This window comes from Hyperoodon ampullatus (assembly GCF_949752795.1).
Source record: "Hyperoodon ampullatus genome assembly, chromosome: 12".
Taxonomy (NCBI): Eukaryota; Metazoa; Chordata; class Mammalia; order Artiodactyla; family Ziphiidae; genus Hyperoodon; species Hyperoodon ampullatus.
Genome location: NC_136925.1, coordinates 51,095,506 through 51,121,810, shown reverse-complemented (window position 1 = coordinate 51,121,810; position 26,305 = coordinate 51,095,506). Strand labels below are relative to the sequence as shown.

At 39.4% G+C, this 26,305-nt stretch overlaps 2 protein-coding genes across 2 annotated transcripts; both read right to left on the bottom strand.

Moving 5' to 3' along the window:
* Positions 1–994: 994 nt before the first annotated feature.
* SMPDL3A (sphingomyelin phosphodiesterase acid like 3A) lies at positions 995–17,209 on the bottom strand (the record flags this gene model as incomplete). The annotated part of the gene is made up of 8 exons (XM_079716154.1): positions 995–1,312; positions 3,481–3,605; positions 5,169–5,349; positions 5,806–5,975; positions 6,740–6,836; positions 10,237–10,381; positions 11,284–11,497; positions 17,098–17,209. 8 exons carry the CDS (start codon positions 17,207–17,209, stop codon positions 995–997), a joined length of 1,362 nt encoding a protein of 453 aa, XP_079572280.1.
* Positions 17,210–21,792: 4,583 nt separating this feature from the next.
* On the bottom strand, positions 21,793–25,794 carry FABP7 (fatty acid binding protein 7; the record flags this gene model as incomplete). Its single annotated transcript, XM_079716944.1, has 4 exons — positions 21,793–21,843; positions 23,782–23,883; positions 25,089–25,261; positions 25,722–25,794. 4 exons carry the CDS (start codon positions 25,792–25,794, stop codon positions 21,793–21,795), a joined length of 399 nt encoding a protein of 132 aa, XP_079573070.1.
* Positions 25,795–26,305: the final 511 nt, after the last annotated feature.

Here is a 26,305-nt window from a genome sequence, read left to right as displayed (position 1 = left end):
ACCTCAGCACCCCCACAATCCCTTCTCTACTAGACTACTTCAAACCCTCCCAGTGTCTCCATGCTTTCATTATGAATCATTCTCTGTAGAAGAGCCAAAATCATCAACTTTAAAGGCTGGATCTCTATAGTACTTAATATATTTAAAAATATATAAAGAAAAATAGAGCTAACATTAACATAGCCACTAGGAAATTGATTGAACTAGGAAATAAAACTTTACCAACACATTTAAATCCCCTTATATATCTCTCCCCAATCAACTTTCCCATTCATTAACCTCCAACATTCCTGTATTTGATGTTTACCAACACACTTGTTTTGGGGGGATCTATTACATGTACCTGTAAGCAACATATAAATACTATTTCTGCATTTTTAAAGTTTGATAAAATATTTAGCCATTCTCCCATGACATTCTCTTCCTTAAAACTTAGTACTAAAGAGGATTCCCCTTCACTCACAGAATGAAGACAGCTAGTGAGGTCATGTCCTGTGATGTTTCATAGACTCTGAGACGGCCCTAATGTGACCTTGGTGTTTTCCCAAGAGTATAGATAGTGCATAAACAGTGTCAACCTCATGATACTTAAAACTGTCTGAACCTCAGTTTACATATGAAGTTTCCAGAAGAATGAATTAAAAGACTGAAAATTATCATATTAAAAATAATTTATCATACTTAGGGAAAAGTAATTTGTCTTATTGTATAAATGACAATTTCAACAAGAGTATAAATTAGATGTAATTATATAAACTGGAAGATAGGGTATATACATCCAAACATCATTCTAGTAATGGGCAGTTTAGATACATTCGATATAATAAAAATTTAGGATGTTAAAAATATCTACATTTGGGGCATCATAAAAAAGCAAAGACAGGAATTCTTCTTGCCCACTCAGTAACTCACAAAGTTTTGCATAACAATTGCTGCAAACTGATCTCAGAAACAGAGCAATGATACATTTTCTATGAGTACAGACTGTGAAATACTACGGATTTTGCTTTATATAATATTGTTTGAGGCAATCTGTATAAGAAATAACATCAAGATTCATAATTGCACAAATCTGAAAGGCCTTACATTTCCCATCACAAATTACCCTACTGTCATAACTCACAAAGAAGTAATTGTAGTATTTTATAAACTGTTTACTGTCTAAGGTTGCAAATTGTTTAGCTAATTCATACAAACTTTTTGGCTGCAAATCTTCAATGTCATAGGCCTGGGTCAGGTTATACTCCAGCTTCCAATTAGATTTTCCCTTTAGATTAGCATCTGTCAGGTTCAAGTAATACTGTAGCACATCCTATAGTTAAAAAGAGTAAAAAGCCTGGTTCGTTTTTTGGCATATGAAGTACTGCATATCAAGAAGAGTTCTTATTAGGATTTATGTGACATTCTTAATTTAAAGTATAGTCATCTTAAGAAGTGTGCATTGCTTTTAAAGAAAAAGAGTCCTGATAGAAAAATCTATATATTTTTTCATTTAAAAAATAATGAAAGAACATAACAGAAAATAATCCAACTATACAGAGGGATTTACAAAATAAAAAGCCTTTGATTCACACACATCAGAAGTAACCACTGCTAACAGTTGTATATAAATCAGTCATATGCAGGAGGTGGCTTGTACCAGCCCACAAATGCTGACTGTCAAATTTTCAGGCATCTTGCAAGTTAGCTGGTATCACTTTGGCAGCTTGAAATTGGCCATGATGGGAGTATTTATGCCATGGAAATCAGCAAACACTACAAATCAAAGCGCTTCCCCCCCCCCCACCCGGTGAACCAGCTGTTAAACATTTACCAACACTCTAGTGTATGTGTGCTGTTCTAGACTTTATGTACAAAGAAATATAAGTATTTAGAATATATATACCTATTTTCTATCTTTTTGGCTTTTTCAAAAAATGAAATTAAACTATACAAACTGTTTTGCACTTTTAAAAATGATATAGTATTATATCAGGTACATTTTTCTATGTCAGTATACACACACACGTGTGTGTGTGTATCTGAGATTCAGATCCAAAAATAGGCAACTAATAGTTGTAAAAGAATTCCTTTGGGGACTTCCCTGGTGGAGCAATGGTTAAGAATCTGCCTGCCAATGCAGGGGACACAGGTTCAAGCCCTGGTCCAGGAAGATCCCACATGTCGTAGAGCAACTAAGCCTGTGTACCACAACTACTGAGCCTGTGAGCCACAACTACTGAGCCAACGTGCCACAACTACTAAAACCCGTGCACCCAGAGACCGTGCTCCACAACGAGAAGCCACCGCAATGAGAAGCCCCCACTTGCCACAACTAGAGAAAGCCCACGTGCAGCAACGAAGACCCAACGCAGCCAAAAACAAATAAATTAATTAATAGATTTAAAAAACTTCCTTTGGACTATTTTCTCAATTGTTTTATCTCATTTAATTTAACGTTTATGGATAAACCAGATTTTTCCTGCCCTATCTTTTCTTGTAAAAACATGCTCTAGGGATTAACAAATCTATCTCCTACTAAATTTACCTAGGAGAAAAATACAGTTACATCAATAGAGACTTTAATTGAGAAATTCTTTTCATATTATATTTATTGAAAGGGGCAGTACCCATAAGCTAAATGCCTGGCCTTTTGAGGCTGAATTGATATACAGAGTCATGTACCAGCTCCAGAGAGCTTTTTTTATTTTTTTTATTTTTTTCTTGCAGTACGCGGGCCTCTCACTGCTGTGGCCTCTCCCGTTGTGGAGCGCAGGCTCAGCGGCCATGGCTCACGGGCCCAGCCGCTCTGCGGCATGTGGGATCTTCCCGGACCGGGGCACGAACTCATGTCCCCTGAATCGGCAGCCGGACTCTCAACCACTGCGCCACCAGGGAAGCCCTCCAGAGAGCTTTTGTCTCAAAAGTTCCAACTCAATTTATTTTCTTTACAAAAAAAATTTTGCCAACATTTATTGAGTGCTTACTGTGAGCCAAGAATTTTTCCAAGTGCTTTAAGAATAGTTGTTCATGTAGTCCTCACAGCTACTTAGTGAAGTCAGTAATATTTTAATCCTGGTTTTAAGGGGAATAGACTAGGGCACAGAGAAGTAGGGTAAGACCACTCATGACAGAGTATGCTTTCAGAGCCTACATTCTTCTTCATAGCTGTGTTCTGGAGAAGAGTAATTAATAACAAATATGGAGTAGTGAAAAGTTTCAAATGTATGTAAGTCCACAAACAAGGCGCTACCCAATGAAACCCTTATCTAAGTAAATGTGAAGACCTTAGAAGACAGAAACAGCTTCCCAAAGGCTAACCTCATAAAACCACACTTAGAAAGTGCTGACATTCCAAATATAAAAAAGAAGAAAAACATCCTGAGATTTCAACATAAAGTACACCTCACAATAGCTGCGCTGAAAACATTCAACTAAACTAATGAAAACTACAAAGATATGCATAAATATGGGGTCAATTCTAAAATTGTACCAACTTACCAGTAATTTATAATCACGAGGATCATATTGAAATAGTCTGACACCAGGATTGTTGGTCTGTTTTTCTAAAACACTCTTCACTGGAGTAACAGCAGGAGCCACAAACAAAGAATTTATCGGATTTCCTAGATAAAATATATGTACATAAATGTATATTTTTTAATAATTGAGTTTAACTATATTAAAAATATGAACAAATTCCAGATTAAGAGGTTAACAAAAGTAACGGCCAAATGATGTGCGATGCTTGGTGGATCCTGATCTGAAACAACACTAAAGAGACACTTTTGAGAAAATAGGGGAAGTTTTACTATGAAGAGATTAAAAGAATTATTGTTGATTTTGTTAGGTAAGTTAATGTTATTATTATTATGTAAGTTATCCATATACTTAGCAATGAATACAGAAGCATGTAGGGCTGAAATACATTTGATGTTTGAGATTTATGTTCAAATACTTCAGAAAAAAAAGAATAAAGAATCATAGATAAAATAAGTGTGGCAAAATCTTGATAGATATTGAATATAAGTGATGGTACATGGGGGTTTGTCTTATAATTCTCTCTACCTATATATATATTTGAAATTTTTCATAATAAAACTATCTAACTTATTACAAGTACACACACACAAAATATACAAAGCTAGTTTTTTTTGTACTCTACCTATAACAATATTCCAATAATTATATAGTAAGAATCTGATTTAAGTGTCACCATGTTTTATACATATCTGTTATAACAGCAGTCCCCAACCATTTTGGCATCAGGGACCGGTTTTGTGGAAGGCAATTTTCCCATGGGTGGGAGGGCGTGGGTGATGTTTCAGCCAGTAATGGGAGCGAGGGGGAGTGATGGGGAACAGCAGATGAAGCTTCGCTCTGTGCGGCCCCGTTCCTAACAGGCTGCAGACAGCGGTCTGCAGCCCAGCGGTTGGGGACCCCTGTATTATAGAACTAAACTTCTGAGTAAAAAAGCTATCAAATGCTGAAAAATGGTCATTTTTACCAAGCCCACTCATTCTAGATGAAGAAGGTAAAGCATTTCAAAAATGTTCCCCAATTACTGAAAAAGAAAAAATACATATTGATTTTTCTCCTGGCTGACTACTAAAAAATCAGAACTCTTATTTTGTTAATTTTCAGTTTTCTTGCCCTTATACAGAAGTTATCTTTAAAAATAGATAATCGTTGTCTTATTTAATGCTAGAGCTTCTTCTATATTTTTTCTTTTAATGTTGAGTAGATGACAATGTCGATAAGCACTTAAAAGTAGGAGCTTAATTTATTTTAAACCAACAGTAAATTGTGCTTTGCTCTTTAAATTCTGAGAAGTAAATCTGGTCATATCAAAGGAAACTTGAGTCTAGCAGGTAAATAAAAAAAGAGTGATTCTCTAAACTTGAGGACCTAAAAGAACATTTGAGTGAACTGAGGGTTTCAGAGGCTTTTGTGTCAACAGCAGTTAAATGATGACGGCCTTGTGGAGCTAAAAGGAAGAAACCCAGTGGCAGGACTAAATATGATTTGGACAGTGGCCATCACTCACAGAAGGTAACTGAGAAAAAGCAGGTGCTGGCAGGTAGATTTAATAAAACTTTTAATTTACTGGATCAGTAAAAATTAATGGATATGCACTCTTTTGCTCTAGCATCTTGGACTGAGGAGATGCAAATAGAATGTTATATTACCTTTTTTATCTGAAAGAACCATAATACTATCTCTGTGAGTGTGTCCATAAAATTGTCCTGCAATGATGTTACTGTATTTTCTAAAAATATCTATCAGTTTCTCATTATAGTATTCTCTCATTGCCGTGATGCCCCTTGAATAAGGCAGGTACCCCACTGGAACATGAGCTATGATGTACACCTGGAGAAAGAAACACAAAGAGGACTGATGAGAATCTTTCTGCACATTTTTCACAACAAAATGATTTAGATACCCAAGATTGAAAGTATATTAATTAAATTTTAGAAAGCAAATATACCATTTCTCCTATTTATTTACCAAAAATAGATGAAATTAGGAAACTATTAATGGCCCTATATTTGCACTTGTCTATTGGAACTACATGGTTTATGAGGTAAGGTAACTGTGACGTTGCTCAAAAATTTTTTTAAAATATCAACAGATGTCAATCAATCCCCAGAGCATTAAAAGCAAGTAAAACAAGCAACAACAGCAGAGGCAAATCACAAAGTGCTTCATGTAAGAACATCTTTACATTTTAATACTTTTATTAATAGCTGACCCCGCTCAAGTCTAATAAGTATACAAGTTTAACCCTCTGTTCATCCCATGATGATGTTGGTCTACGGCATCTACCTTCTCCTTATTTTGCTGAGAGATGTTCAGTGTATTTTCTAGCCATTCAAACTGATTTGCTGGGTCAGTCTTATTTAGGGTCACGATATTTGGGCCATAGTATAAGTTTGTGTTGAGACTGATGATCCTAAAGTTCAGATTAGTTGAAACTTTCTGTGAATAAAAGCCACCTATAAAAACAAATTTGAAACACATTCTGGAATAATACACACACAGATACATAGATACTGTGAAAGCAAAATCTTAATTAAGGTTTTCAATCCATTTAGGCAGGTTATACTTATTTCTTATTCTTTAGTTTGCACATACATGGGCTGTCATTGGATAAGAATCAGATTTAACAAACATTTATTGAAAAGCTACTATGCGTCAAGTCCAATGCTGCCACTTCCACAAATTGAGGTAACAACAGTTGTATCCAACATTCACATGAAAAGATAACTAAATGTTTTGGCACTAGGCGATGAGGTACTGAATATTATAAAAGAAAGATTAATACATCAACTTCTACTTTTGTATGTTTGGGGAATTAAGATAAGAGATATTGTGAAATCTAAAATCCAAAGAATGGGAACACATGGATCTTGCCAGAGAATACTGAGGAATAAATGTCAGATAAACCAGAGCTGCTACAATCTCAGGTGAGATGAGGCTTAAAGGTATAACCCCACTCACACCTGTGAACCAGTGGTGACAGAACACTCCCGTGGCACTTTCAGCCACTTGGACCCTGTCCCTGCTTTCTTCACCCTGGGCCCACTCACCATCCATGCCACTCCCTGGCTTTCAAACATGATAAGGCCTCCAGAAAAACTGGGCACAGGGACTCTGCAGAATTGGCACACCCAAGCAAACATTAAAGATCTAAGTCTAAACAACATGAACTGAGATAAAAAATAGAGATAAAATAGGGATGAGTAAATCTTTCACTTACCTTTCCTTAGAGTACTAATAGCTTCTTCATCCAGCCATGGCTTCCAGAGGCTTGCTACTGCATTGTACACCTTGCTGGTGAATATAGGCAGTTGATCCTGGCCACAAACAATATAATCCACCATTGAAATTCTAAAGATATATGGATGAATTCATTTAAATATCACTTGAGCGGTTACTACTATGTTAGGCATCTGGAGATGCAGGAATACTAGATAGACTAAATTTTCAAGGATTTATAACTTAATTGGGGAGATGGAGGACAAAATGTAACCAATCATCTATAAGACAATGTGCTAGGTACCACCACAAGGGTTCTGGGAGTGGAAAAGCAAGAACAGTCAAGTCTAGCCCAGAGAGTCAGCAGGGAGAGTGAAAAGAGCATTTGAACCAGTACTTGAATAATGATTTCATCAAGTTGACAAGAAAGGTAATCAAAACAAAAATAATGGCCCAGACACCAACACAGTGCCATAAACAGAAACAAGCCCTTGTTTCAGCGTGACTGGGGTATAGAATGGACGTGAGAATATGCTTATTATAGAGACACTGAAGGCAGGTTTTAGCCTGAATATGTAGGACCTGGTGTAGCATGCCTAGGAGATGGATTTCAGAATTGGTGACACAGACCTATTTCTTAAAGGAGTTTCCCTGTCATCATTAATTAAAATTCTTAGTTTTATTTTTTTTAAGATGACACCCAAGTCACATTAGTTCCTAATACATGTGCTTAATACATAATGAAAATACAAATATATGCAGGGCAAGTAATAAGCAAATGACTTTTTTTAACCGAAACTGATTATCCAAAGGATATTTTCAATTTGTGTCAGCGATCAGAGTTATCTGTCTGAAAATTACACAATGGCTTAGGCCAATCTAAATTCTGATTAAAAATTGGTAATCATCATCATCATCATCATCATTATCATCATCATCATCAAAAACCCAATATCTTAGCCATTTGTTTACATTGGGATGGATGCCAAGATACTGGTATGGTCATGTAGAATCAAAATTATATAAACATTGCTCTAGATTTTTCTGTCTATTTTAAGTATGAAAAATATGAGCACCAGAGAAGTTAAGTGATTTATCCAGGGAGAGATGGTCAGCCCCCGAGCTGGGTCTAAATCCCAGGTCTTTCTACCATCACTCTTACATCCAGTTATCTACTGCACAATGGGAAGTGACCCACTCACCAGTTTGGTGGCACCAGCCTTGCCATGGTAGGAGTACCTGAGGACCCTGGCCCAGACTGCTTCCTTGAGTGGCAATGGGAAGAAATCCCTGGGCTGTCCACACAAATATCTATTTCTGATGTAGTGGGTGGGAATTTGCGTCTGTATTTGTGTGTTTATGTAGCTATGTTTAAATACATGTTTATGAGGTTTTAGTGGAGAAATAATACATCTGATTTATTTGTTACTAACATTCACCAGAATTTGATCTCAGATATGAGAAGTCTCTAGGAGAATTTGTCGTAGGGCTTTCACGTTACATCTGACTTTCCTGAAACTGGGATGGAAGGATGGCAGTAGAATAATAGAAGGTTTTCAGATATAAGGTCATAAGCTAGGAAGAGAAAACAATTAACTGTTTAAGGTATAAAGGCTGCCAGGTTATCCTAGCTGTACATATAATCGGATATATTTTAGAAGTTGGATAGCATCTATATCTTTGAATTATTATAAGATTTGGCTTTGCAAAAAGAAGGCAGAGATAAAAGTAAAATAAAACCAATCCTCAGAGGAGTTAGGAAACATGTGTCCCATGTCACTGCTTCATGCTACAAAACCACCACTTCACTTACTGAGGGCTTATTATGTGCCAGGTAGGAAACTATGCACTTTCCGTATAATGTCACTAATTCTCCCCAAAACTTTGCAAAGTAGGTATTATTGCTCTTGTTTACAAATGATCAGGGATAATTATGTGCATTATCCAAGTTGCTCAAGCTATTAGAAGCAGGTCAGGACAGGTTTTTAACTTCTAGTGAATGTGACTCTAAACCCCACATGTTTTCCATTACAACAGTCTGCCAGTTACCTAAAGCATATAAAAACAATGTGTGTAACCTCTGATTCCTGGAGTTTGCCCATTCCCAGGCCTCTGCCCTGTGTGGTCTAACATCTCAACAGTAACAAAAGCTGACCACTGGTTGAAAGGCCAACTCGCAAAGACTCACATATTGTTCATCTCAAGACAGGAGGCCGGGCTCAAGAAGTCACTTGAAACTTAAGCTCATCATAGAGTGCAACTTTTCAAAGTCACATTATTCACATTAATTAAATATTATAATCAAAACCTTCATTAAGCAGCCTTTTGACATGAGATGGAAAAGATATGCTAAACCAAAAGAAAAATGTAGACAAAGAAAGGCATGAAAGTAAATATAATGTTTAGGAAATATTGATATGTTGGTCTGGCAAGAGTAAAGGATGTGTGAAAGGATGTTTGTTTAACTGAACACAAAAGACCCAGGATGTGGGCTCTCCCACTAAGTGATTGTGAGCACCGGAACAAGCAACTTAACATTTCTGGGCCTCAGTTTTCTCTTTTGTAAAATGAAGAGTTGATCTAGACACGGGGTCAGCAAACTTTTTCTATGAAGGGTCAAAAAATAAATATTACTTTAGGCTTCTGGGCCATATAGTCAATGTGGCAACTATTCTACTCTGCTGTTACAGTACACAAGCAGCCACAGGCAAAACAGAAAGCACAGCCATGGCTGTGTTCCAGCAAAACTTTATTTACAAAAACAAGTGTCAGACTGCATTCGGACCACAGGCCCTAGTTTGCCAAGCCCTGAACTAAACAACAATCTCTAAGATCTCTTGAATCTGAACAAATCTATGATTTTACACTGCTATAGCAGATCACTGTAACCAGGGCTGCTATCCGATTGTTATGCATAGGCTGTTTAATAAACAGTCACCCTAACAGGTTGAAGCCTGGGCCGTATCAGGCATTAAAAATATTCTGAACATGCTCTCTGCCTTGAATCACATCTTGAACATGGACCTCCCTTTTTGGTTCTTATGATGATTTGCTATGCTTTTGTTTTTAATCACAATCCAGCTTAGATCAGAGTATGGGTAGCTTAGTATGCCTAATAGAAATTCTGAAAAATGTAAACATTTGTCAACATTAACCGTTTTTGCTAACCTGAACATGGAAATTCAAATGAACAAAATTATTCAAAAGAAAGGAGAAACTGAGGAAGAATACAAAGGAAATCAAGAATTAATAACTCACAAACTAGGTAATTTCACTCCAAAATCTCACTATGGATATAACTTTTTATGAACTATTAGGAGTCCCTTTCAAGTACCCAAAGCACTTGTCTTGCCTTCCTCGATGGTTAGTATTAAGAGCAAACTCCACCTCCATGAGCGCCCCTCCCATGCCCTATCATCAGCTAGTTACCAGCATAATTTTGACACTACTGATGGAAAAAATACTTTAAGCATTTTTAGCAGTTATGGTCAAATTTACCTGTGGCCAATAGTCATGATTACCCAGTGCAGGGAAAACCTGGAGATTTGGAAAGAGACTCTGGACTGTGGTTGTCATATTAGCAATCACATTTATGACTGCGTCTGTTGAGAGTTCACGCACTGGAACGTGAGGTGGGCTATCCCTGTAAAGGAGACAGAATCATAGAGAACAAAATCAGTTTCTATAAAAAGTCACTAGACTCCTGTGTAATGCCTTGCTGTATTGTCATTGTCAAATTCCACTATAAATCAACAGATGATAAAGAGTTGATAAACTACTCTTCATTTACCTTTGTCCCACAGGGAAGCCTATAAAAAAGAAAATTTGTGAAATACAAAAGATAAACTGGAAATCTCAGTCTATTTCACTGCCTGACTGAAGATTTATAAGAGGCAAAAATTTTTAGCAATTAAAAGCACAGATTCCAGGGCCAAAAGTGCCAGGTTTGCCATTTATTAGCTGTGTGCACTTGGGCAAGTTACTTAGATACTCAGTGCCTTCATTTCCTTATCTGTAAAATGGGAATAATAATATCCATTGTGAAGATTAAATGAGTTACAATGTATAAATTAAAACAGTGCCACGGTCATCATTGCAGGTCCAGGAAATATTAGGCCTCTTCACTCTGTCATGATGGATGGAATTTGTTAATTACACCACCAGAAGATGATGTTTGCAAAATCGCTATCAAAGGTTAACTCCCATTGTTGCCTTTCGTTTTTGGATTATTTAATCAAGACCTATTATCACATTAATAAACACCTCAAGACACTGACACAAATACACTGTTTATGGATTCATCTCTTAGTTAACATGGACATATTTCTAGAGCCTGTATTCTAAACAAACAAAGAAAGAAACAAAACTCGGTCTTTTAAAGTTTTTCTTATCCCTAATAATGTTGATTAATTTGATCTAGTATTTTTTAAACCCCAAGAATTCTTAAAACATAATATATATTCTTATGAAATTCGGCATTCTAATGAAGCTTAGGACACTGTAGATACATACTGAGTAACTAAGGGTATTTATATAATCACTCACCCTGTCCATATCATAAAAGATGCTTCCTGTCCTGAATTTTTAATAAAATCAAATGCTGACAAAATGAGGTGATAAGGAGAATCACATAGAACATCTCCAAAAGGGCCAGGATTGGAGGCATTTGCACCTTTCGAGGAAGCGCACACTTTTGTGTGGTCATCTGTGATGTGGTAAGTAGGGTCTAAGTGTAAGTCAGTCACATGCCAAAACTGTCCTGGTGATGAGAAAATAAATGCTGTTAAATCTACTTCTCTTTTGGAATTCCCATACCAATATTTACAGTAAGACGAGACAGTTGCTCCACCCTGTGATAGAGGAAGCCTTAGTAATTTAAATATTCATATGCCCTGAAGTTAAATACACTCTTTCCCTGTCAGAAATAAGGATTCTAAAAACAATAGGAAGACTTTACTAGAATTTACTATTTACACACATCAGAACTGATGAAGTCACTCACATCATGACTACTTAATAAAGACTACATGACAAACATAAGTTTGCATAGTGATATATATGGAGACATCCTTCTGGGAAGTCAATAATAATCCCATATTGTATCTTAATAGCATGTCTCCTTCCTTGTAGAATTTAAGGCTTTAGAATTTATTTTCTTCTTGTAGAAAAATGGACAAAAAATATGATGTTTTGTTAGGGTCACACAGTGAATAGATTTCAGAACTTGTAACTAATAAATCTCACTCCTAATTTCTTGTAAAACCTTGCTTCTCAACATTAATGAAAAAAGAGTCTTCAGTTTAGCTTTCAGGCAAAAATAGTCACTGCCAGAGGTTCTTAAAAGCTATTTAACAGAGGAACATCTTCTATCATACACTTGTATAAGATGTTTATAATATTAAGGGAAGCATTTGTTAAAGAAGATGCTTCCACTGGGTTTTCACGGAGAAGCCCAAGACCCACTTGATAGCACCCCTGATTGGAAATCATCTTGAGAAAGATTCTTTCATTGAAGGAAACACAGGTTAATCATAGTAGTATCTCTCTTTATTAAGTATTTACTATGTGCCAGACATTGTGATAAGCAATTTAAATATACTGTGTCTTTTCATTCTCAAAACTACTCTCTGAAGTAGGAATCACTGTTCTCATTTTAGAGTTCAGAAATTAATGCTGGATCAGTTAGAAAATTTACTCTAGTATATACAGCTTAATAATTGGCAGAGACAAAATGTAACCCCACATTTTGAAGGGCCCTCAAGTTTGCTTATACTTAATTTACATATATCTTCAGTGATTTTGCTGCCTTCTCATATGCAACCAATAAACTGTTTCAATATTGAGACTTTTTCAAACTTTGAATTTGGAGCTCACTCTGATTAGGTGTAATTTACAATAGGAAATATCAGAAGTGACATAGCAGCAGTACTACACCAGAAGCATGGAGGAAATAAGTAGAATGCAAACTTTTATCTATACAAATGATAAAAGCTAAGTATGATCAAAGCTAAGCATGGGGCTTCCCCGGTGGCGCAGTGGTTGTGAATCTGCCTGCTGATGCAGGGGACACGGGTTTGTGCCCCAGTCCGGGAAGATCCCACATGCCGCGGAGCGGCTGGGCCCGTGAGCCATGGCCGCTGAGCCTGCATGTCCGGAGCCTGTGCTCCGCAACGGGAGAGGCCACAACAGTGAGAGGCCCGCGTACCGCAAAAAAAAAAAAACTAAGTATGCACCTGAGCAAACACTTGGATAAAATCCAAAGCTGGATAATAAAGTAGAAAATTGAAAGCAGTTAAATTAAGGTGGAAAAGGTGTACTATATTTAGGATGTTATTTCTTCGCAAAGTTGTTGTAATTTGATAACACATTTAAGTTCACACCTAAGAAGTGGGAGACAGAAGATCCAGAACAAAGTAGTCATTAAATAGTCTTTATGGTCAATTACTTGGTATTCAGCCCCCATTTGAAAACATTTGCCAAGAGTAATTTATTTTCTTCCATAATGCAGAAAGTACTCCAACTCTTTTTCCAGCTTGGACATACTTTACCCAGCACATAAAGTGGTTTGGCAGATAGCTCAGAATCATCCTGGTGGTTGCCCTTCCTTGGGGTATAAATATATACTGCATCTCTATTTTATGTAAATATGTATATTATTATTCATAGAATGTTAAGGTATGTAGTAAACTACACACAGAACAGCACAGTGTTATGGTTAAGGATGGGGGCTCTGGAATCAGACTACCTTACTTCAAATCCAAGCTCTTCTTCCTAATCTAGTTGTATGATCTCGGCCTGTTTCATCTGTAAAATGGGAATAATATTATTGTCTACTGAATGAGGGTTAAGTGACTTAGTAGCAGAAAGAGCCTGGCATCTGGTAAGCTCAACATTAGTTGTATTGCTATTCATTTGTAATGTCAAGCTTGCATCTGAGATTGAATATCCTCATTTCCAAGTAATAGCTGAAATGTATTGAGTACTTACTGTAAGTTTAATACTGTTTCTTATGCTTTACGTGTATTAACTGACCATTATTTCCATTTTACAGGTAAGGAACTGCAGCACTCAGAAATTAAATGCAAGTCACGTATGTCATGTGCAGCAGAACCAAGACAGCAATTCAGGAAATCTGACGTCAGAGTCCACCCAGCTCTTAACCACTGCACACAGTACCTCTCTGTGCGCGCTCACATTCAAATGTCCTTCCAGAAAAAAGTCCTTCCATCTCACTTGCCTCATGTAAGATAGATAACAGCTACACCTATAGGGGATACTGTGACAAGTAAGGGACATTTAATTATTAATATATTAAACTTTGTAAAACAAAACTGGAAACACATTAAGGACACATTCCTCTGATGTAACCTATTACCTGGATTTATATATCCCCAGCATCTAGAATACGTCTGACCTATAGTAGGTCCTCAACAAACATTCTTTAATTAGGCACAGGCAGATTCAGAATTTCCTCAATATCACATGATGACTCAGTAATGAAAGCTGAAATGGAACCAGTCTCTCCAGACTTGCAGTCTAGCACCCTTTCCACTACACTGGATTGCTAGACAGATAAGTGAGGAATAATTATTTAGGTGCACTGAAGGGTGTCTTTAAATAGAAGCCAAGAATGGAGCCCTGACAGGTTCTTAACCTGGGATTTATGAATAATGAAACCCTGGAGGCCTCACCTCCCACCTCTAATGAAATTTATGCAAAATGCTGTGTGTGTGTGTGTGTGTGTGTGTGTGTGTGTCCAAGACCAGAGACCTGGCCTGTGGCAGAGCCCACAGTTCAATTGATTCTCTGGTTCGCAGTCCAATGTTCTTTTCACTACACAATAATTGCTTTCTTGTTCTGCAGATAATCTTTAAAAAGATTCCCACATATGTATATGTGTATATGTGTGTGTGTTGTAAACATATCTAGATAAATGCTCAAATCAATCTTATCTTACCTTTGGGATACATCATAATTCAGATGTTTGGACATAGGGTTGTTGTTTAAAATAGGTGTTTTTTTTATTTGTTTATAATGTCAGTTCCTACCAAATACTCCATCAGGTCCTGAGTTACTAAATCTAAAATATTGTGACCAAACACAACCAGGTGAAGTCTCCCTGGGCCGTTGTCCTCTGACCACTGGGACTTGACAGAAAGCTGAGACTGGGAATTTGCACACACACACACATACACACACACACCACGGTGTAAAGAAGTCCTAGCATTTGGGGTGGGAACAGGGGGAGAGGGAAGGTCACATCAAGCAGAAAGCATATAAATTAATATATCCAATGTGAACCTGCTGAATGGACGCTTCAGCAGGTCTCCGAACCTTGGTTCCCCTTCTCCCTCTCTCTTCCCCAGGTGTAGCTTCCCTACAGAAAACAGGGTGGTGTGAAGTGGAGACTCACTAGACCCCAGAAAGCTGTCACTGAGGCCTTCAGCAATCAGATCCTTAAAACCAAAAGGTGCGTCTGCCATGGGTTGGCCTCCTGCATTCTAGGACATTTTATCTCAAAATCCTAAACAGCCACATAATTAAAGAAAAACAGTTTTCATGAAAGCAGAAGCCAGCAGCCTGTATAAGTATTTGAGGACAATTTCTTGTTACCACTGACAGTTGGGAAACCAGATTGACAGTTCTTGCTTTCAACTGCCTGACAGCTGAGTCATCAGGACTTGGCTCTTGAACAAACAGGAGGCATTTTTGCCCAGAGCATTTCCAAAATCATGTGAGAGTAAAGTGATAGAGAAGAGAGGAGGTTTCAGCGCCAAGTACTAAGCTGTTTCAGAGACAGCTATGCCCAAACCACAAAACACAACTCCACCCATCCCATTTCGCCCCCTCTAGATAACAAAGCAATTATGTTTAAAGTTGAGTCAGGGAGGTGAGGGTGGGTACCTTGACCTTTAACACTGAAGGCTCAGGTGGCATCACAAAATCTCTCATCCAACGTTTATCCATTCTGGACCAGTGGTTCTCAGACTCTAGCATCTATCACAATCACCTGGACAATTTGTTTTTTTTGTTGTTTTGTTTTGTTTTTTAATTTTTTTTTTACATCTTTATTGGAGTATAATTGCTTTACAATGGTGTGTTAGTTTCTGCTTTATAACAAACTGAACCAGTTATACATATACATATGTTCCCATATCTCCTCCCTCTTGCGTCTCCTTCCCTCCCACCCTCCCTATCCCACTCATCCAGGTGATCACAAAGCACCAAGCTGATCTCCCTGTGCTATGCGGCTGCTTCCCACTAGCTATCTACTTAACGTTTGGTAGTGTATATGTGTCCATGCCACTCTCTCACTTTGTCACAGCTTACCCTTGCACCTCCCCATATCCTCAAGTCCATTCTCTAGTAGGTCTGTGTCTTTATTCCCGTCTTACCCCTAGGTTTTTCATGACATTTTTTTTCTTTTAGATTCTCTATATATGTGTTAGCATACGGTATTTGTCTTTCTCTTTCTGACTTACTTCACTCTGTATGACAGACTCTAGGTCCATCCACCTCACTACAAATAACTCATTTTCGTTTCTTTTTATGGCTGAGTAATATTCCAGTATATATATGTGCCACGATTTGTTAAACAGATCGTTGGGGCTCAATTCTCCGAGAGTTTCGGATTTGGCAGGTCTGGGGTGGGGCTAAAAACTTGCATTGTTAACGCGTTTAAGCGATGCTGGTGCTCCTGGTGCCGGACCCCACTTTGAGAACCACTTGTGTACAGGCGCTGGGCTAAGCGTTGGGAATGAATTGACATCGGCCCTGCCGGCGGGGAGCCCAGGGGCGTCCAGGTAAAGTGAAGGCCCCGTGCGTTCTAACGTACACTAACGAGCGCGGAGCGCCAGGGCTGCAACCGCGCTGAGGTTGGAGGAGTGGGAAGAAAAGGCCACCAAATTTGACGGCGCAGGACAGAAGAAACTCAGTCCCACTGAAATTTACACTGCTGAGAAGCTGAAACCCCCCGCAGCTCCCCCTCCGCTCTGGGCAGATTCGGGGCCTCTGGAAATGCGGGACACCCAGCCCCCAGCTTCTTTTTCCATTGAGACACCCAGTTTTTCCTTCCTTTTCCCCGGGCACAAAACACCTGGAGACGCAAAGCGAAAACAACTGCCCGGGAGGAGCAGCGGCCCCCACTGTCCGCAGCCAGTCGCGGCCTCCCCGCCGAGCGGAGCTGGCGCTCGTGTCCTGCCGTCGCCCTCGCCCTCCCCGCGCCCCGCAGGGGGAGTCGCAGCCCAGAGCCTTGGCCGGGGCCACTGCTGCCCACACGCACTTTTCTCGGCTTTGCGCAGGCGCTCTGGCCGCCGCTCCTGGGCAGCTCCCGGCGGGAAAAGGGTACAGACGACTCACCCACCGCCGGACTGGGACTCGGGCCGCCAGCGGGAGCCAGAGGCAGTCCGAAGCCGGGGCGGCAGTGCCAGGCAGCCAGCAGGCAGCAGACGAGCGCGCCCAGCAGCGCCATCGCGGGTCGCGGCCACGGGCCTGGGAGACCTATTGCAGTCCCGGGGCTCCACACGACCTTCGGGCCCAGGGCTGGGGAGGAGGAAGAAGACCTCTGCTGGGGTTGACACCCAGTGGTCACGTGAGAGGGCAGAGTCCTTAATGAGTAGGTTCAGTTGACCTTCAACAGCTGTCTAGCGATTATCTGGCTTTTCCCGTTGTTGTTTGTGTCTCAACGTCAGTGACTGGCCTGGGAAGGAATGTGCTTGGAAAAACCCCTCGCAGATCATCTTGCCTAAGTGCCACCTGACGCTGAGCGCATGGGACTCCTCTGCAGAAGTGATGCAGTGAACCTCGAAGTGTCTCGATTTGAACTAGGTTAGCAGAGATCTGGGATACAGTGGATCTGAGTGTGGCCCCTCGACCAGCAGTGTCAGCACTACCTGGGAAGTCTAGTTAGAAGGGAAAATTCCCAGGCCGGCCCGGGACCTACTGAGCCACAAACTCTGAGGGTGAAGCCTAGTCGTTTGTGTGTACAAGTCCTCTACGTGACGCTAAAGTGATGGTGACGTTTGAGAACCACTGCTCAGAAACACTAGGTTTCAGTTTTTTATTCGTTTGGCTTTTTTTCTTTGTTTTTGCAACGGAGAACAATGTCTCAACCATATTCGATGCATTCCAGAGATATACAAAAATCATAGAACTGGTTGATTTTACTCTTCAAGGAATTTTTGAAGATACTCAGTCTGACAAAGGAGCCAAGATCCCCAAACTTCGTTGGGTTCTGTGGTCCTTCTATTACCATTTATGAGGATGCTGACTTCTTTAAGATAAGGGAACATGTAGTTTAAATTTGTAGGGCGTGGAATTCCTCTGAAGAAGAAAAAACCCTCCAGAATTACTAACCTCATAAAAGATGTTGTAAAGTGTATTTGTTTCCTAACAGAGAAAACCTTATTTTGTATACTGTGTAATTTAATGGGAAAGTGTCTCATGAAACGGGCTTTGAAATGGGAGTTAGGGTGCCTCCATTTTCTGCTTCATATGCTGCCAGGGCTGTTCAAGTTCTGCTTCAGCTTTAGGATGAACCAAAAGCCTTTGGAGAACCAAAGTGCTTTCCTATTGTGGAAAAAAAATTGTCCTTGGAGTTTCTCAGTCCACAACCTCAAGAGTGTGGAGGAAAATGGAGCAGGATTTTTTAAAAAAAGGAAAATGGATGTGAGAGAACAACATTAAGGACAGCAAAATAACTTGCATGTTTCTAGGACAAGCATTTTGAAAGATAGAAAAAGGATTTTTAAAAATTGTAAAAATAGCAATTCTCACTCTTCTTCTTTTGCCAATTTTCAATCAGCTTTACTGGAAGTAAATTGGTTGTGAAATAATTCTTCTTAAGTAAGCATAAAATATGGCGTACACATTTTGAAACCTAAGAAATGCTTGCAATTTTAAAAAGGCAATATATTTAGTTAATGGTTAGAAACACTATCCTCCCTTCGACTCCCTCTGCTTTCTTTTGTTTTCCTTTATACCCTCTCTCTGAGGAGCACAAAGCTACAGTGCCTTATCATCTCTGGGTGTACACCTCACACCTGGGCATGTATTTGTAGGTCCCCATGTTCCAGGTGTAGGTGTAATTTGTTGTGAGCGTGTGTATCTGGGTGAGAGACTACACCAGTGACAAAGTGGTTCGTGACTGGATTTCACAAGACAGCCTTTAACATAGTATCTCTGAGATCTCGGAATTTCAGAGGTGTTCTTCCAGGGCCAGTTAGTCAAATTGCCTTTGGGCTTAGTAGTTTTTCCTTTTCAAGGGCGTTGAAAAATATTTTTAAATGCAAACCAGAAAAGTTAGTACCTTGGCAGGTTATTGTATGAGAGAGAATATAGCTTGAAGGAAAATGATTTGTAACTACCTTGTAAACATTTAGGAAGTAAATATCCTTGTTATTTATCTTCCTAGAAAACTGCATTTGATCTACTGCTGCCACTCTTGAGCTTTTAACCCAGTGTAACTTTGCTTCCCACTAGGCCATCCCAAAACTTTTCCATTTTTCAGACAGTTGTTATGGAAGTGAATGCCAGGATGTTATTTGACCTAATTATAATGAGACGAAGCTAAATCCCTATCCTTGCCCTTGTATCTTTAAGAATAGAGAGGCCAGAAGCCCTGCTTCTCAGAGCACAGGCTGAAATCACCAAGAGAAAGCAGTCTTCCTCCAGAAGCAGAGATGAAGGTTTTCAGAGCTATTGGAGCAAACACCCTCTCTATGTGCTGTTTCATGCTTTTAAAGACAAAGGTAGACTCTAGTTTTAGTAATGGTAACCTGAGCTAGACCATCTTATCCTGACATTCAGTAATAATTGTACATTCACGTGTTAAATCCTATAGCTGCACTTTAGATTTTTTCTACTCTTTACTGCAGTAGTTAAAGTAATACAATAGTCAGGTAATAGTATCATTGTGTTGAACTGAGTAAGTTAAGGGAAGTTTCCTCATACTTATATCTGTAAGTTAATTGGACCTTGAATTAACTTATAGAAACTTACTGAAAATACTGGGTTGATTAAAAATGAATACTGAATGTTTGTCCTGAAAAATATTTACCCTTTCCCTGCCCCACGCACCAACCTTCACAGAGGCTAAAACTTTCACAGAGGAAAGTTTTCCTAAGGAGTAATTCAGGGAAAATAAAATCTTACATTTTTGTTTCAGAAGAAAATTTAGCTGAAATATTAATTTTTGAGAGGAAATAAGTGGGAAGATTGCAACGTTTGCAGTTCTCACTATTATTCACTAGTCAAGAGAACTTGGACATGTTAATCGAATCTTCAGTTTCCTCATCGGTAAAGTAAAAATAATAATATCTGCCTTACCTGCTTCACATTGTGGGTTTGAAAACACGTACAAAAATCGCCTTATAAACAGTGAAATACGAAATAATATTTGTACTTTACAAATGCAAATCTTAGCCAGTCATAAACAGATATTTACTTTCCTTTGGTCAACTCAGTTCCACCAACCTCGCACATTCCTGCTTCCCCACCACCACACACACACACTGGCACACACACACACACAATGCCTTCTGCACACTCCATTTTATCTGTTTTAGCACTTATAGACCTTGTTCAGCTCAGTGTGCTTGTCTGGAGATACATCTTTATAGTGTTAGCACAAGTTCGTGTGCCCAATGCACAACGAGGCCAAACAAACTGCAACGTCAGAGTCTGGAGCAGAGAAAGGTTTATTGCGGGGCCATGCGAGGAGACAGGTGGCTTCTGCCCTAAAAGCCCTGAGCTCCCCGAAGTGTTTGGCCAAACATTTTTAAAAGCCAGGTGAGGGGCTTCCCGGGTGGCGCAGTGGTTGAGAGTCCGCCTGCCGATGCAGGGGACATAGGTTCGTGCCCCGGTCCGGGAAGATCCCACATGCCGCGGAGCGGCTGGACCCGTGAGCCATGGCCGCTGACCCTGCGTGTCCGGAGCCTGTGCTCCGCAACGGGAGAGGCCACAACAGTGAGAGGCCCGCGTACCGCAAAAAAAAAAAAAAAAAAAAAAGCCAGGTGAGGAAGGTGGGGTCGCAGGGTATGTGATCAGCTCATGCACAGTTCTCTGACTGACTGATGGTGAGGTAACAGGGCTGTGTCACAAGGGTTCACATTATCAGTCCTTAGGCTCCAGGAGGCCTGGGGACGATGTGCTCATGGTCATCAAGTAGTTAACATCTTCCATTTGGTGGGGGGTTTTCACACCTGGAAAACAACTCATGAAATGTGCATCAAATACTGTTATCTAGGTGCTTCAGAGAGGAGCTAAAGCAGAGGATATGGAGGAAGGCCTGTCCCGGGAAGGCCCCATTGGGTCCTGCTCGGTTACAATAGTCTAGGATAAAATTCACTCCCTGGTTCTATTTACCTTTCAATAAGAAGCTTGAATTACATGACATTTTGATTATATGAGATTTTGATTATATTTACTCTTTAATAAGACATTTTCATGTATATCAGCTTGCTTCTTCAGACTGCCTGTTTCTAGTAGCAAGAGGTCATTTGTGCAGCCCAGCCCACCATAACAAAGCTCCTTTGGATCCTGGCCATCCCAAATTCTCTACAGAAGTACCAATCCAGATTTTTCCATGTTGCCCTGGGCTTCTGCTTATTTTTTAAATTAGTATTTTAAACGAAGTGCTAACTTCCCCAGCCTGACTTTATGCCATAAAAAAAGGCTATTTTATTTAAAACTCTCTAATATACAGTTCCCAGCCAGATTAGTGATATTAACAACAACAACAAATTTCTCATGGGTGTAAGATTTTTATTCCAATTTGATTTGTATTCCATTGGAAATTATAGAATACATTCCCTTCTTTATTTAAAAAAAAAAGTAGTTTAAAATTTTAATAGGAATTAGAAAATGTGATAAATCTGCAGATCAAAAATGGCTTTGATGGCTTGCAGTAACAAGTCTTTAAAACAAGTTTTGAAGTCATCATTTTCCACCTCCACACCAAGGATAACCTTCTAATTAGTGATTGGTCATAGAGCACTGAGACTTGGGTAAACAGAAGGATTGTAGAGCTTCTCCAGCCCCAGATCAGGATGTTTTCTATGCCTTCTCATAGTGGCGAATGGCAACCACATCGCCAAAAGTAAGAGTCTGAAAGATTCAAAAGATAACCAAATCTTTTTACACAGGTACATCAGTAGCTGGAAATTTTAAAGATTATCATATTATGTTATTTTAAAGATTATCATATATATGATTTAAGTATTATACAAAAGAATAATGGCATTTACAAACATTAAGTGTTGCATAAGTCTTCATTTTTTGAAAAGAAACCCTTATATTTATCTTGTGAATGACATGTATACACAGTTCATGTCTCTAAAAGAAATATGAGGCAAAAACTGAGATTATCTAGATTCAGGTCAAAAGAATTCCTCTTGCCTTATAATTATCAGGGTAATTGGAGCATATTAGCTATCTGCTTTAAAAAGTGTATAAAATTTATAGTAGGTTTTCATAATACTTTACAATTCATGACCTAGATAAATTTTGAAGAGTTTTTTGAAAACCCAAATTATTTGGACAAATCGTATTTGCAATGATTTGTTCCACAATCAGCAGGAAAAGGTAAATGTACAAACGTTTTCGTTGCTTTGGCTGTCATGTTGTAACCTATGTGAACCTTGGTGGTTATGTGGCTATAATGTGCAACATGGGCTCTTGTATCTAATCCAACTTGAAGAATTGCTATAAATCCTCTTTACAAAATTTAGTGTTTTTTAGTGTTCATCATTTTCATGTAGTCTTGTGATTTCCAAGAGTGTAGTGTGCCCTTGTCATCCATTACTTTCATTTCCTTGTTTGAACTCAGGCTTGCCTGATCACCGTCATACATGTCAAAGTTGAGCTATCCACTTTTCTGTATTCAGGAAAAAAAATAAAGAAAAGATCATAAAGGAGAACTTCAGATTGAATCCTTTATAAATGAATTTGTTTGTTTGTTTGATGATGGTGATGGTCACTGCAGGAAAACGTGGGCAAATATTCATCAACATGAAAGGAAAACTGTCCCTCTGCTCCCCACATCCACTTCCACCCAGGAAATGAAGAATAAATATGTAAGCCCTCTATCTCAACCTAGAACAGCTAGCTGGTGTTCAAGGGAAGGAGAAGAAAACTAGTCAATAGTCTTAAATAACAAAACCAAAAGACCCTTCCTGCTATTATCTTAGAAGGAATATGTAAAGCAACCCCTGCCCCCCCCCCAAAAAACCCCACAAATGATGTACTGACTACTTCAATGTCATCAAAATTCCATTACTCAACTCACCAAAAAAAAGTGTCTGGGGTGCTAGATTGAGACATAACATTTTTTCCCAGTTTATGATGCTACTCCATCATTAGAGAAATTATTTTTAAATTATTTTTTATTTTATAATTTTTACATGACTATCCAGTATTGAATAGACATGTTTTTAAAGCTATCTGATGCATTAAAAAGAAAGACTGGAAGGAAGTAATACCAAAATAGTTCTCTCTAAGGGGACATTAAAAAGGATTTTCATATTTTTGTTACACTTTCCTGTTATATTCCAAATTATCTGCACTGAACTTGTGAAGCCTTTATAAACTAAAATATAAGATGTTTAAAGCTCTCATTTATTACAGAAGCTATAAAGTAATTTTTCTGAGGTTCAGCAAATGATAATATAGTAATATCATCTCTCTCTATTTTCATGATGATTGGTTTTATATTCAGATTTCATTTGAGTATTAGACATTACGGTAATCCAACAGCTGTTCTTCTGACACAATTTTAGCTAAATCAATGGCAACTTTTTAAAACTACACTTAAGTAGAATTTTTCTCTTTTTCTGTAATTAAAAAAGCAGAGTGGAGGAAACAATTCACTAAGATATTTTTATTTCTCCTGTTTTACACATGATTAAAGAATCTTGCTAGTGATTTAATGTTGTTAAAGAAGGAAAGACAGGAGAAAAGGAGGGAGGGAGGGAGAGGGAAGGAGATGGGAAATGAGGGGGTGAGCGGTGGGCAAAGAAGCAGGAAGGGGAAATTGCTCCTACTTACCATGACCATTTTGCCATTCTTAATCTCTCTTACAAAATTTGTCTCTTTGCCATCCCATTTCTGTACATGGACAAGTTTGTCTCCATCCAGGCTAACCACAGACTGAAACCAACAACAAAATGCAGAATATATCAATAGGAAGAGGTCAGATTTCTTATATGGAAGCCAAATGAATTGATTTTTATCTATTTAAAAAAATTTTTTAAACATTTATTTATTTATTTTTGACTGCATTGGGTCTTTGTTGCTGAGCGTGGGCTTTCTCTAGTTGCGGCGAGCAGGGGCTAATCTTCGTTGCGGTGTGCGGCCTTCTCATTGCAGTGTCTTCTCTTGTTGCGGAGCACAGTCTCCAGGTGTGCGGTCTTCAGTAGTTGTGGCACACGGGCTCAGTAGCTGTGGTGCACGGGCTTAGTTGCTCTGTGGCATGTGGGATCTTCCCGGACCAGGGATTGAACCTATGTCCCTTGCGTTGGCAGGTGGATTCTTAACCACTGTGCCACCAGGGAAGCCCCTGAGTTGATTTTTTAAAGAGTAATAATTGAATAAATAGTGATCAACTAATTATCAAAGTAGTACAATTTCCTCTGTTGCTTCCAGAGTCATTATTATAAAATCTCTAGTAATTCATAATTTGATTGAAATGTGTCCATCTAGATGCAAAAATTTACGTATTAGAAATAAAAATCTTGAACTAGTGCTTTCTGACTAATCATCCTACTCTTTTAAACAGAGTCTTAGAATGAGGCAAGCTATTGATTTAGTCAACCTGAGGCAAAAGAGAGATTAAACAAAATGCAATCTTTCAAATGAACACTATTAAATACTTTCTGAAATACAGGTTTGTTATAAAATGAGAAAAACACATGGTAAAGAAACAGATTCAGGGCTTCCCTGGTGGCGAAGTGGTTGAGAGTCCGCCTGCCGATGCAGGGGATACGGGTTCGTGCCCCGGTCCGAGAGGATCCCACATGCCGCGGAACGGCTAAGCCCGTGAGCCATGGCCACTGAGCCTGCGCATCCGGAGCCTGTGCTCCGCAACGGGAGAGGCCACAACAGTGAGAGGCCCACGTACCGCAAAAAAAAAAAAAAGAAACAGATTCAAGATTTGAGCTATGGTAGGTGCCCATTGTTCAGAATACAAGCTATGGACACTAGAATGCAAAATTAACTCTTGGTCCTTCTCTCTGAAGTGAAATACTGAGAACATTTTTCACTTCCCATCATCTAGAAAAAAAGAAATATTGGGACTTTCTCTCTTTTCTTCTCTCCTTCCCATCCCCACCCCCAGAGAAGGAGCGGCTCCTCACCTTACAGTTTCTGTCATCTGGAGTGGTTTCGTCAAACTCTTCTCCCAGATGGAAACTAATCTCTGTGTTCTTGAATGTGCTTTGAGTCCTGATCACCACTTTGTCCCCCTCCTGACTGATGATCACTGTTGGTTTAGTCACATTTCCCACCTGCCTAGTGGCAAAGCCCACACCTAAAATAGCAAAAGGAAGCAGTACAGTTGGCTGCAACTTCCAAAATAGCTCACAAAGCAGGAATCTACCTTCCTATTCTGGAATCTATGTCCTAAAGTATAAGTTTCAGTAGAGTATGTTTAGCCCATCAATTATGCAGGACAACTACTGAGCCGTAATAACAAGTGGATGCTTATTTGGAAGCATAAATAGTAAAAGGATGCTGAAGAAAAAGCGGAAAAGGCGCAGAAGCTTCATGTCCTCCACAGAATACTAAATGCTCCGTTATTTGGCCCTAGGCAAGGAAGCAGGCAAATGCCACACTTAAATATCCGTTCTGTGAGAAACACACAGCCTAGCACCCTGATTATGACAATGTGATCTGTCATTGTCTCTTGCTAACCTGATGGGTGAAGAAGGAATCTGCATGTATCTGAAGCTGCAGGTTGAGAAGAGAAAGCACATCTTATTTTTACCTACCTAGAGCCTTCATGTACTCGTCAAAATTCTGACTGTCCGTCAACTTCCACGTAGCACAGAAAGCCTCCACCATCCTTACCCTTTTCCCGTTAGCTTCGGAATCAGATAAAAGAGGCAGAGGCAAGGATCTTCGGATCTTAGGGCCACTGCAGTTCGGAAGACCCCTCTGCACCTCACGGCAGCTCCTGCCTTCTTATTAAGAAAAGAGGCAGGCAGAAAGCCAAGGATTTGAGTTGCAAACACATCCCTCCAGTGTCCCTCTTTCCAGGAGGCTGTTGCAGGGGGAGGAGATGGGAAGGGGGGCGTTGAGCCAGGTTCCAATCCTCTTTGTGATTGGCTCAGGCCACTGGGTTAGCGGAGTAGGTCGAGTTCCTCCCAAACCTCACACTGCAGCCCTTCTGCCTGAGAAATCTCTGCAAAGATTCAGTGAGGCTGGAGGCAGGGAGCGTCTAATGAGAGAAGGTCTTTCAGGATCAGCCCGAAAACTTGGCAAAGGCCGTTTCAGACTGTGAGGAAAGAAAAAAACGCACAGTAGGACATTCAGATTGATTTCCGTTAATGGCAAAGCTGGTTGCAAATGAGGA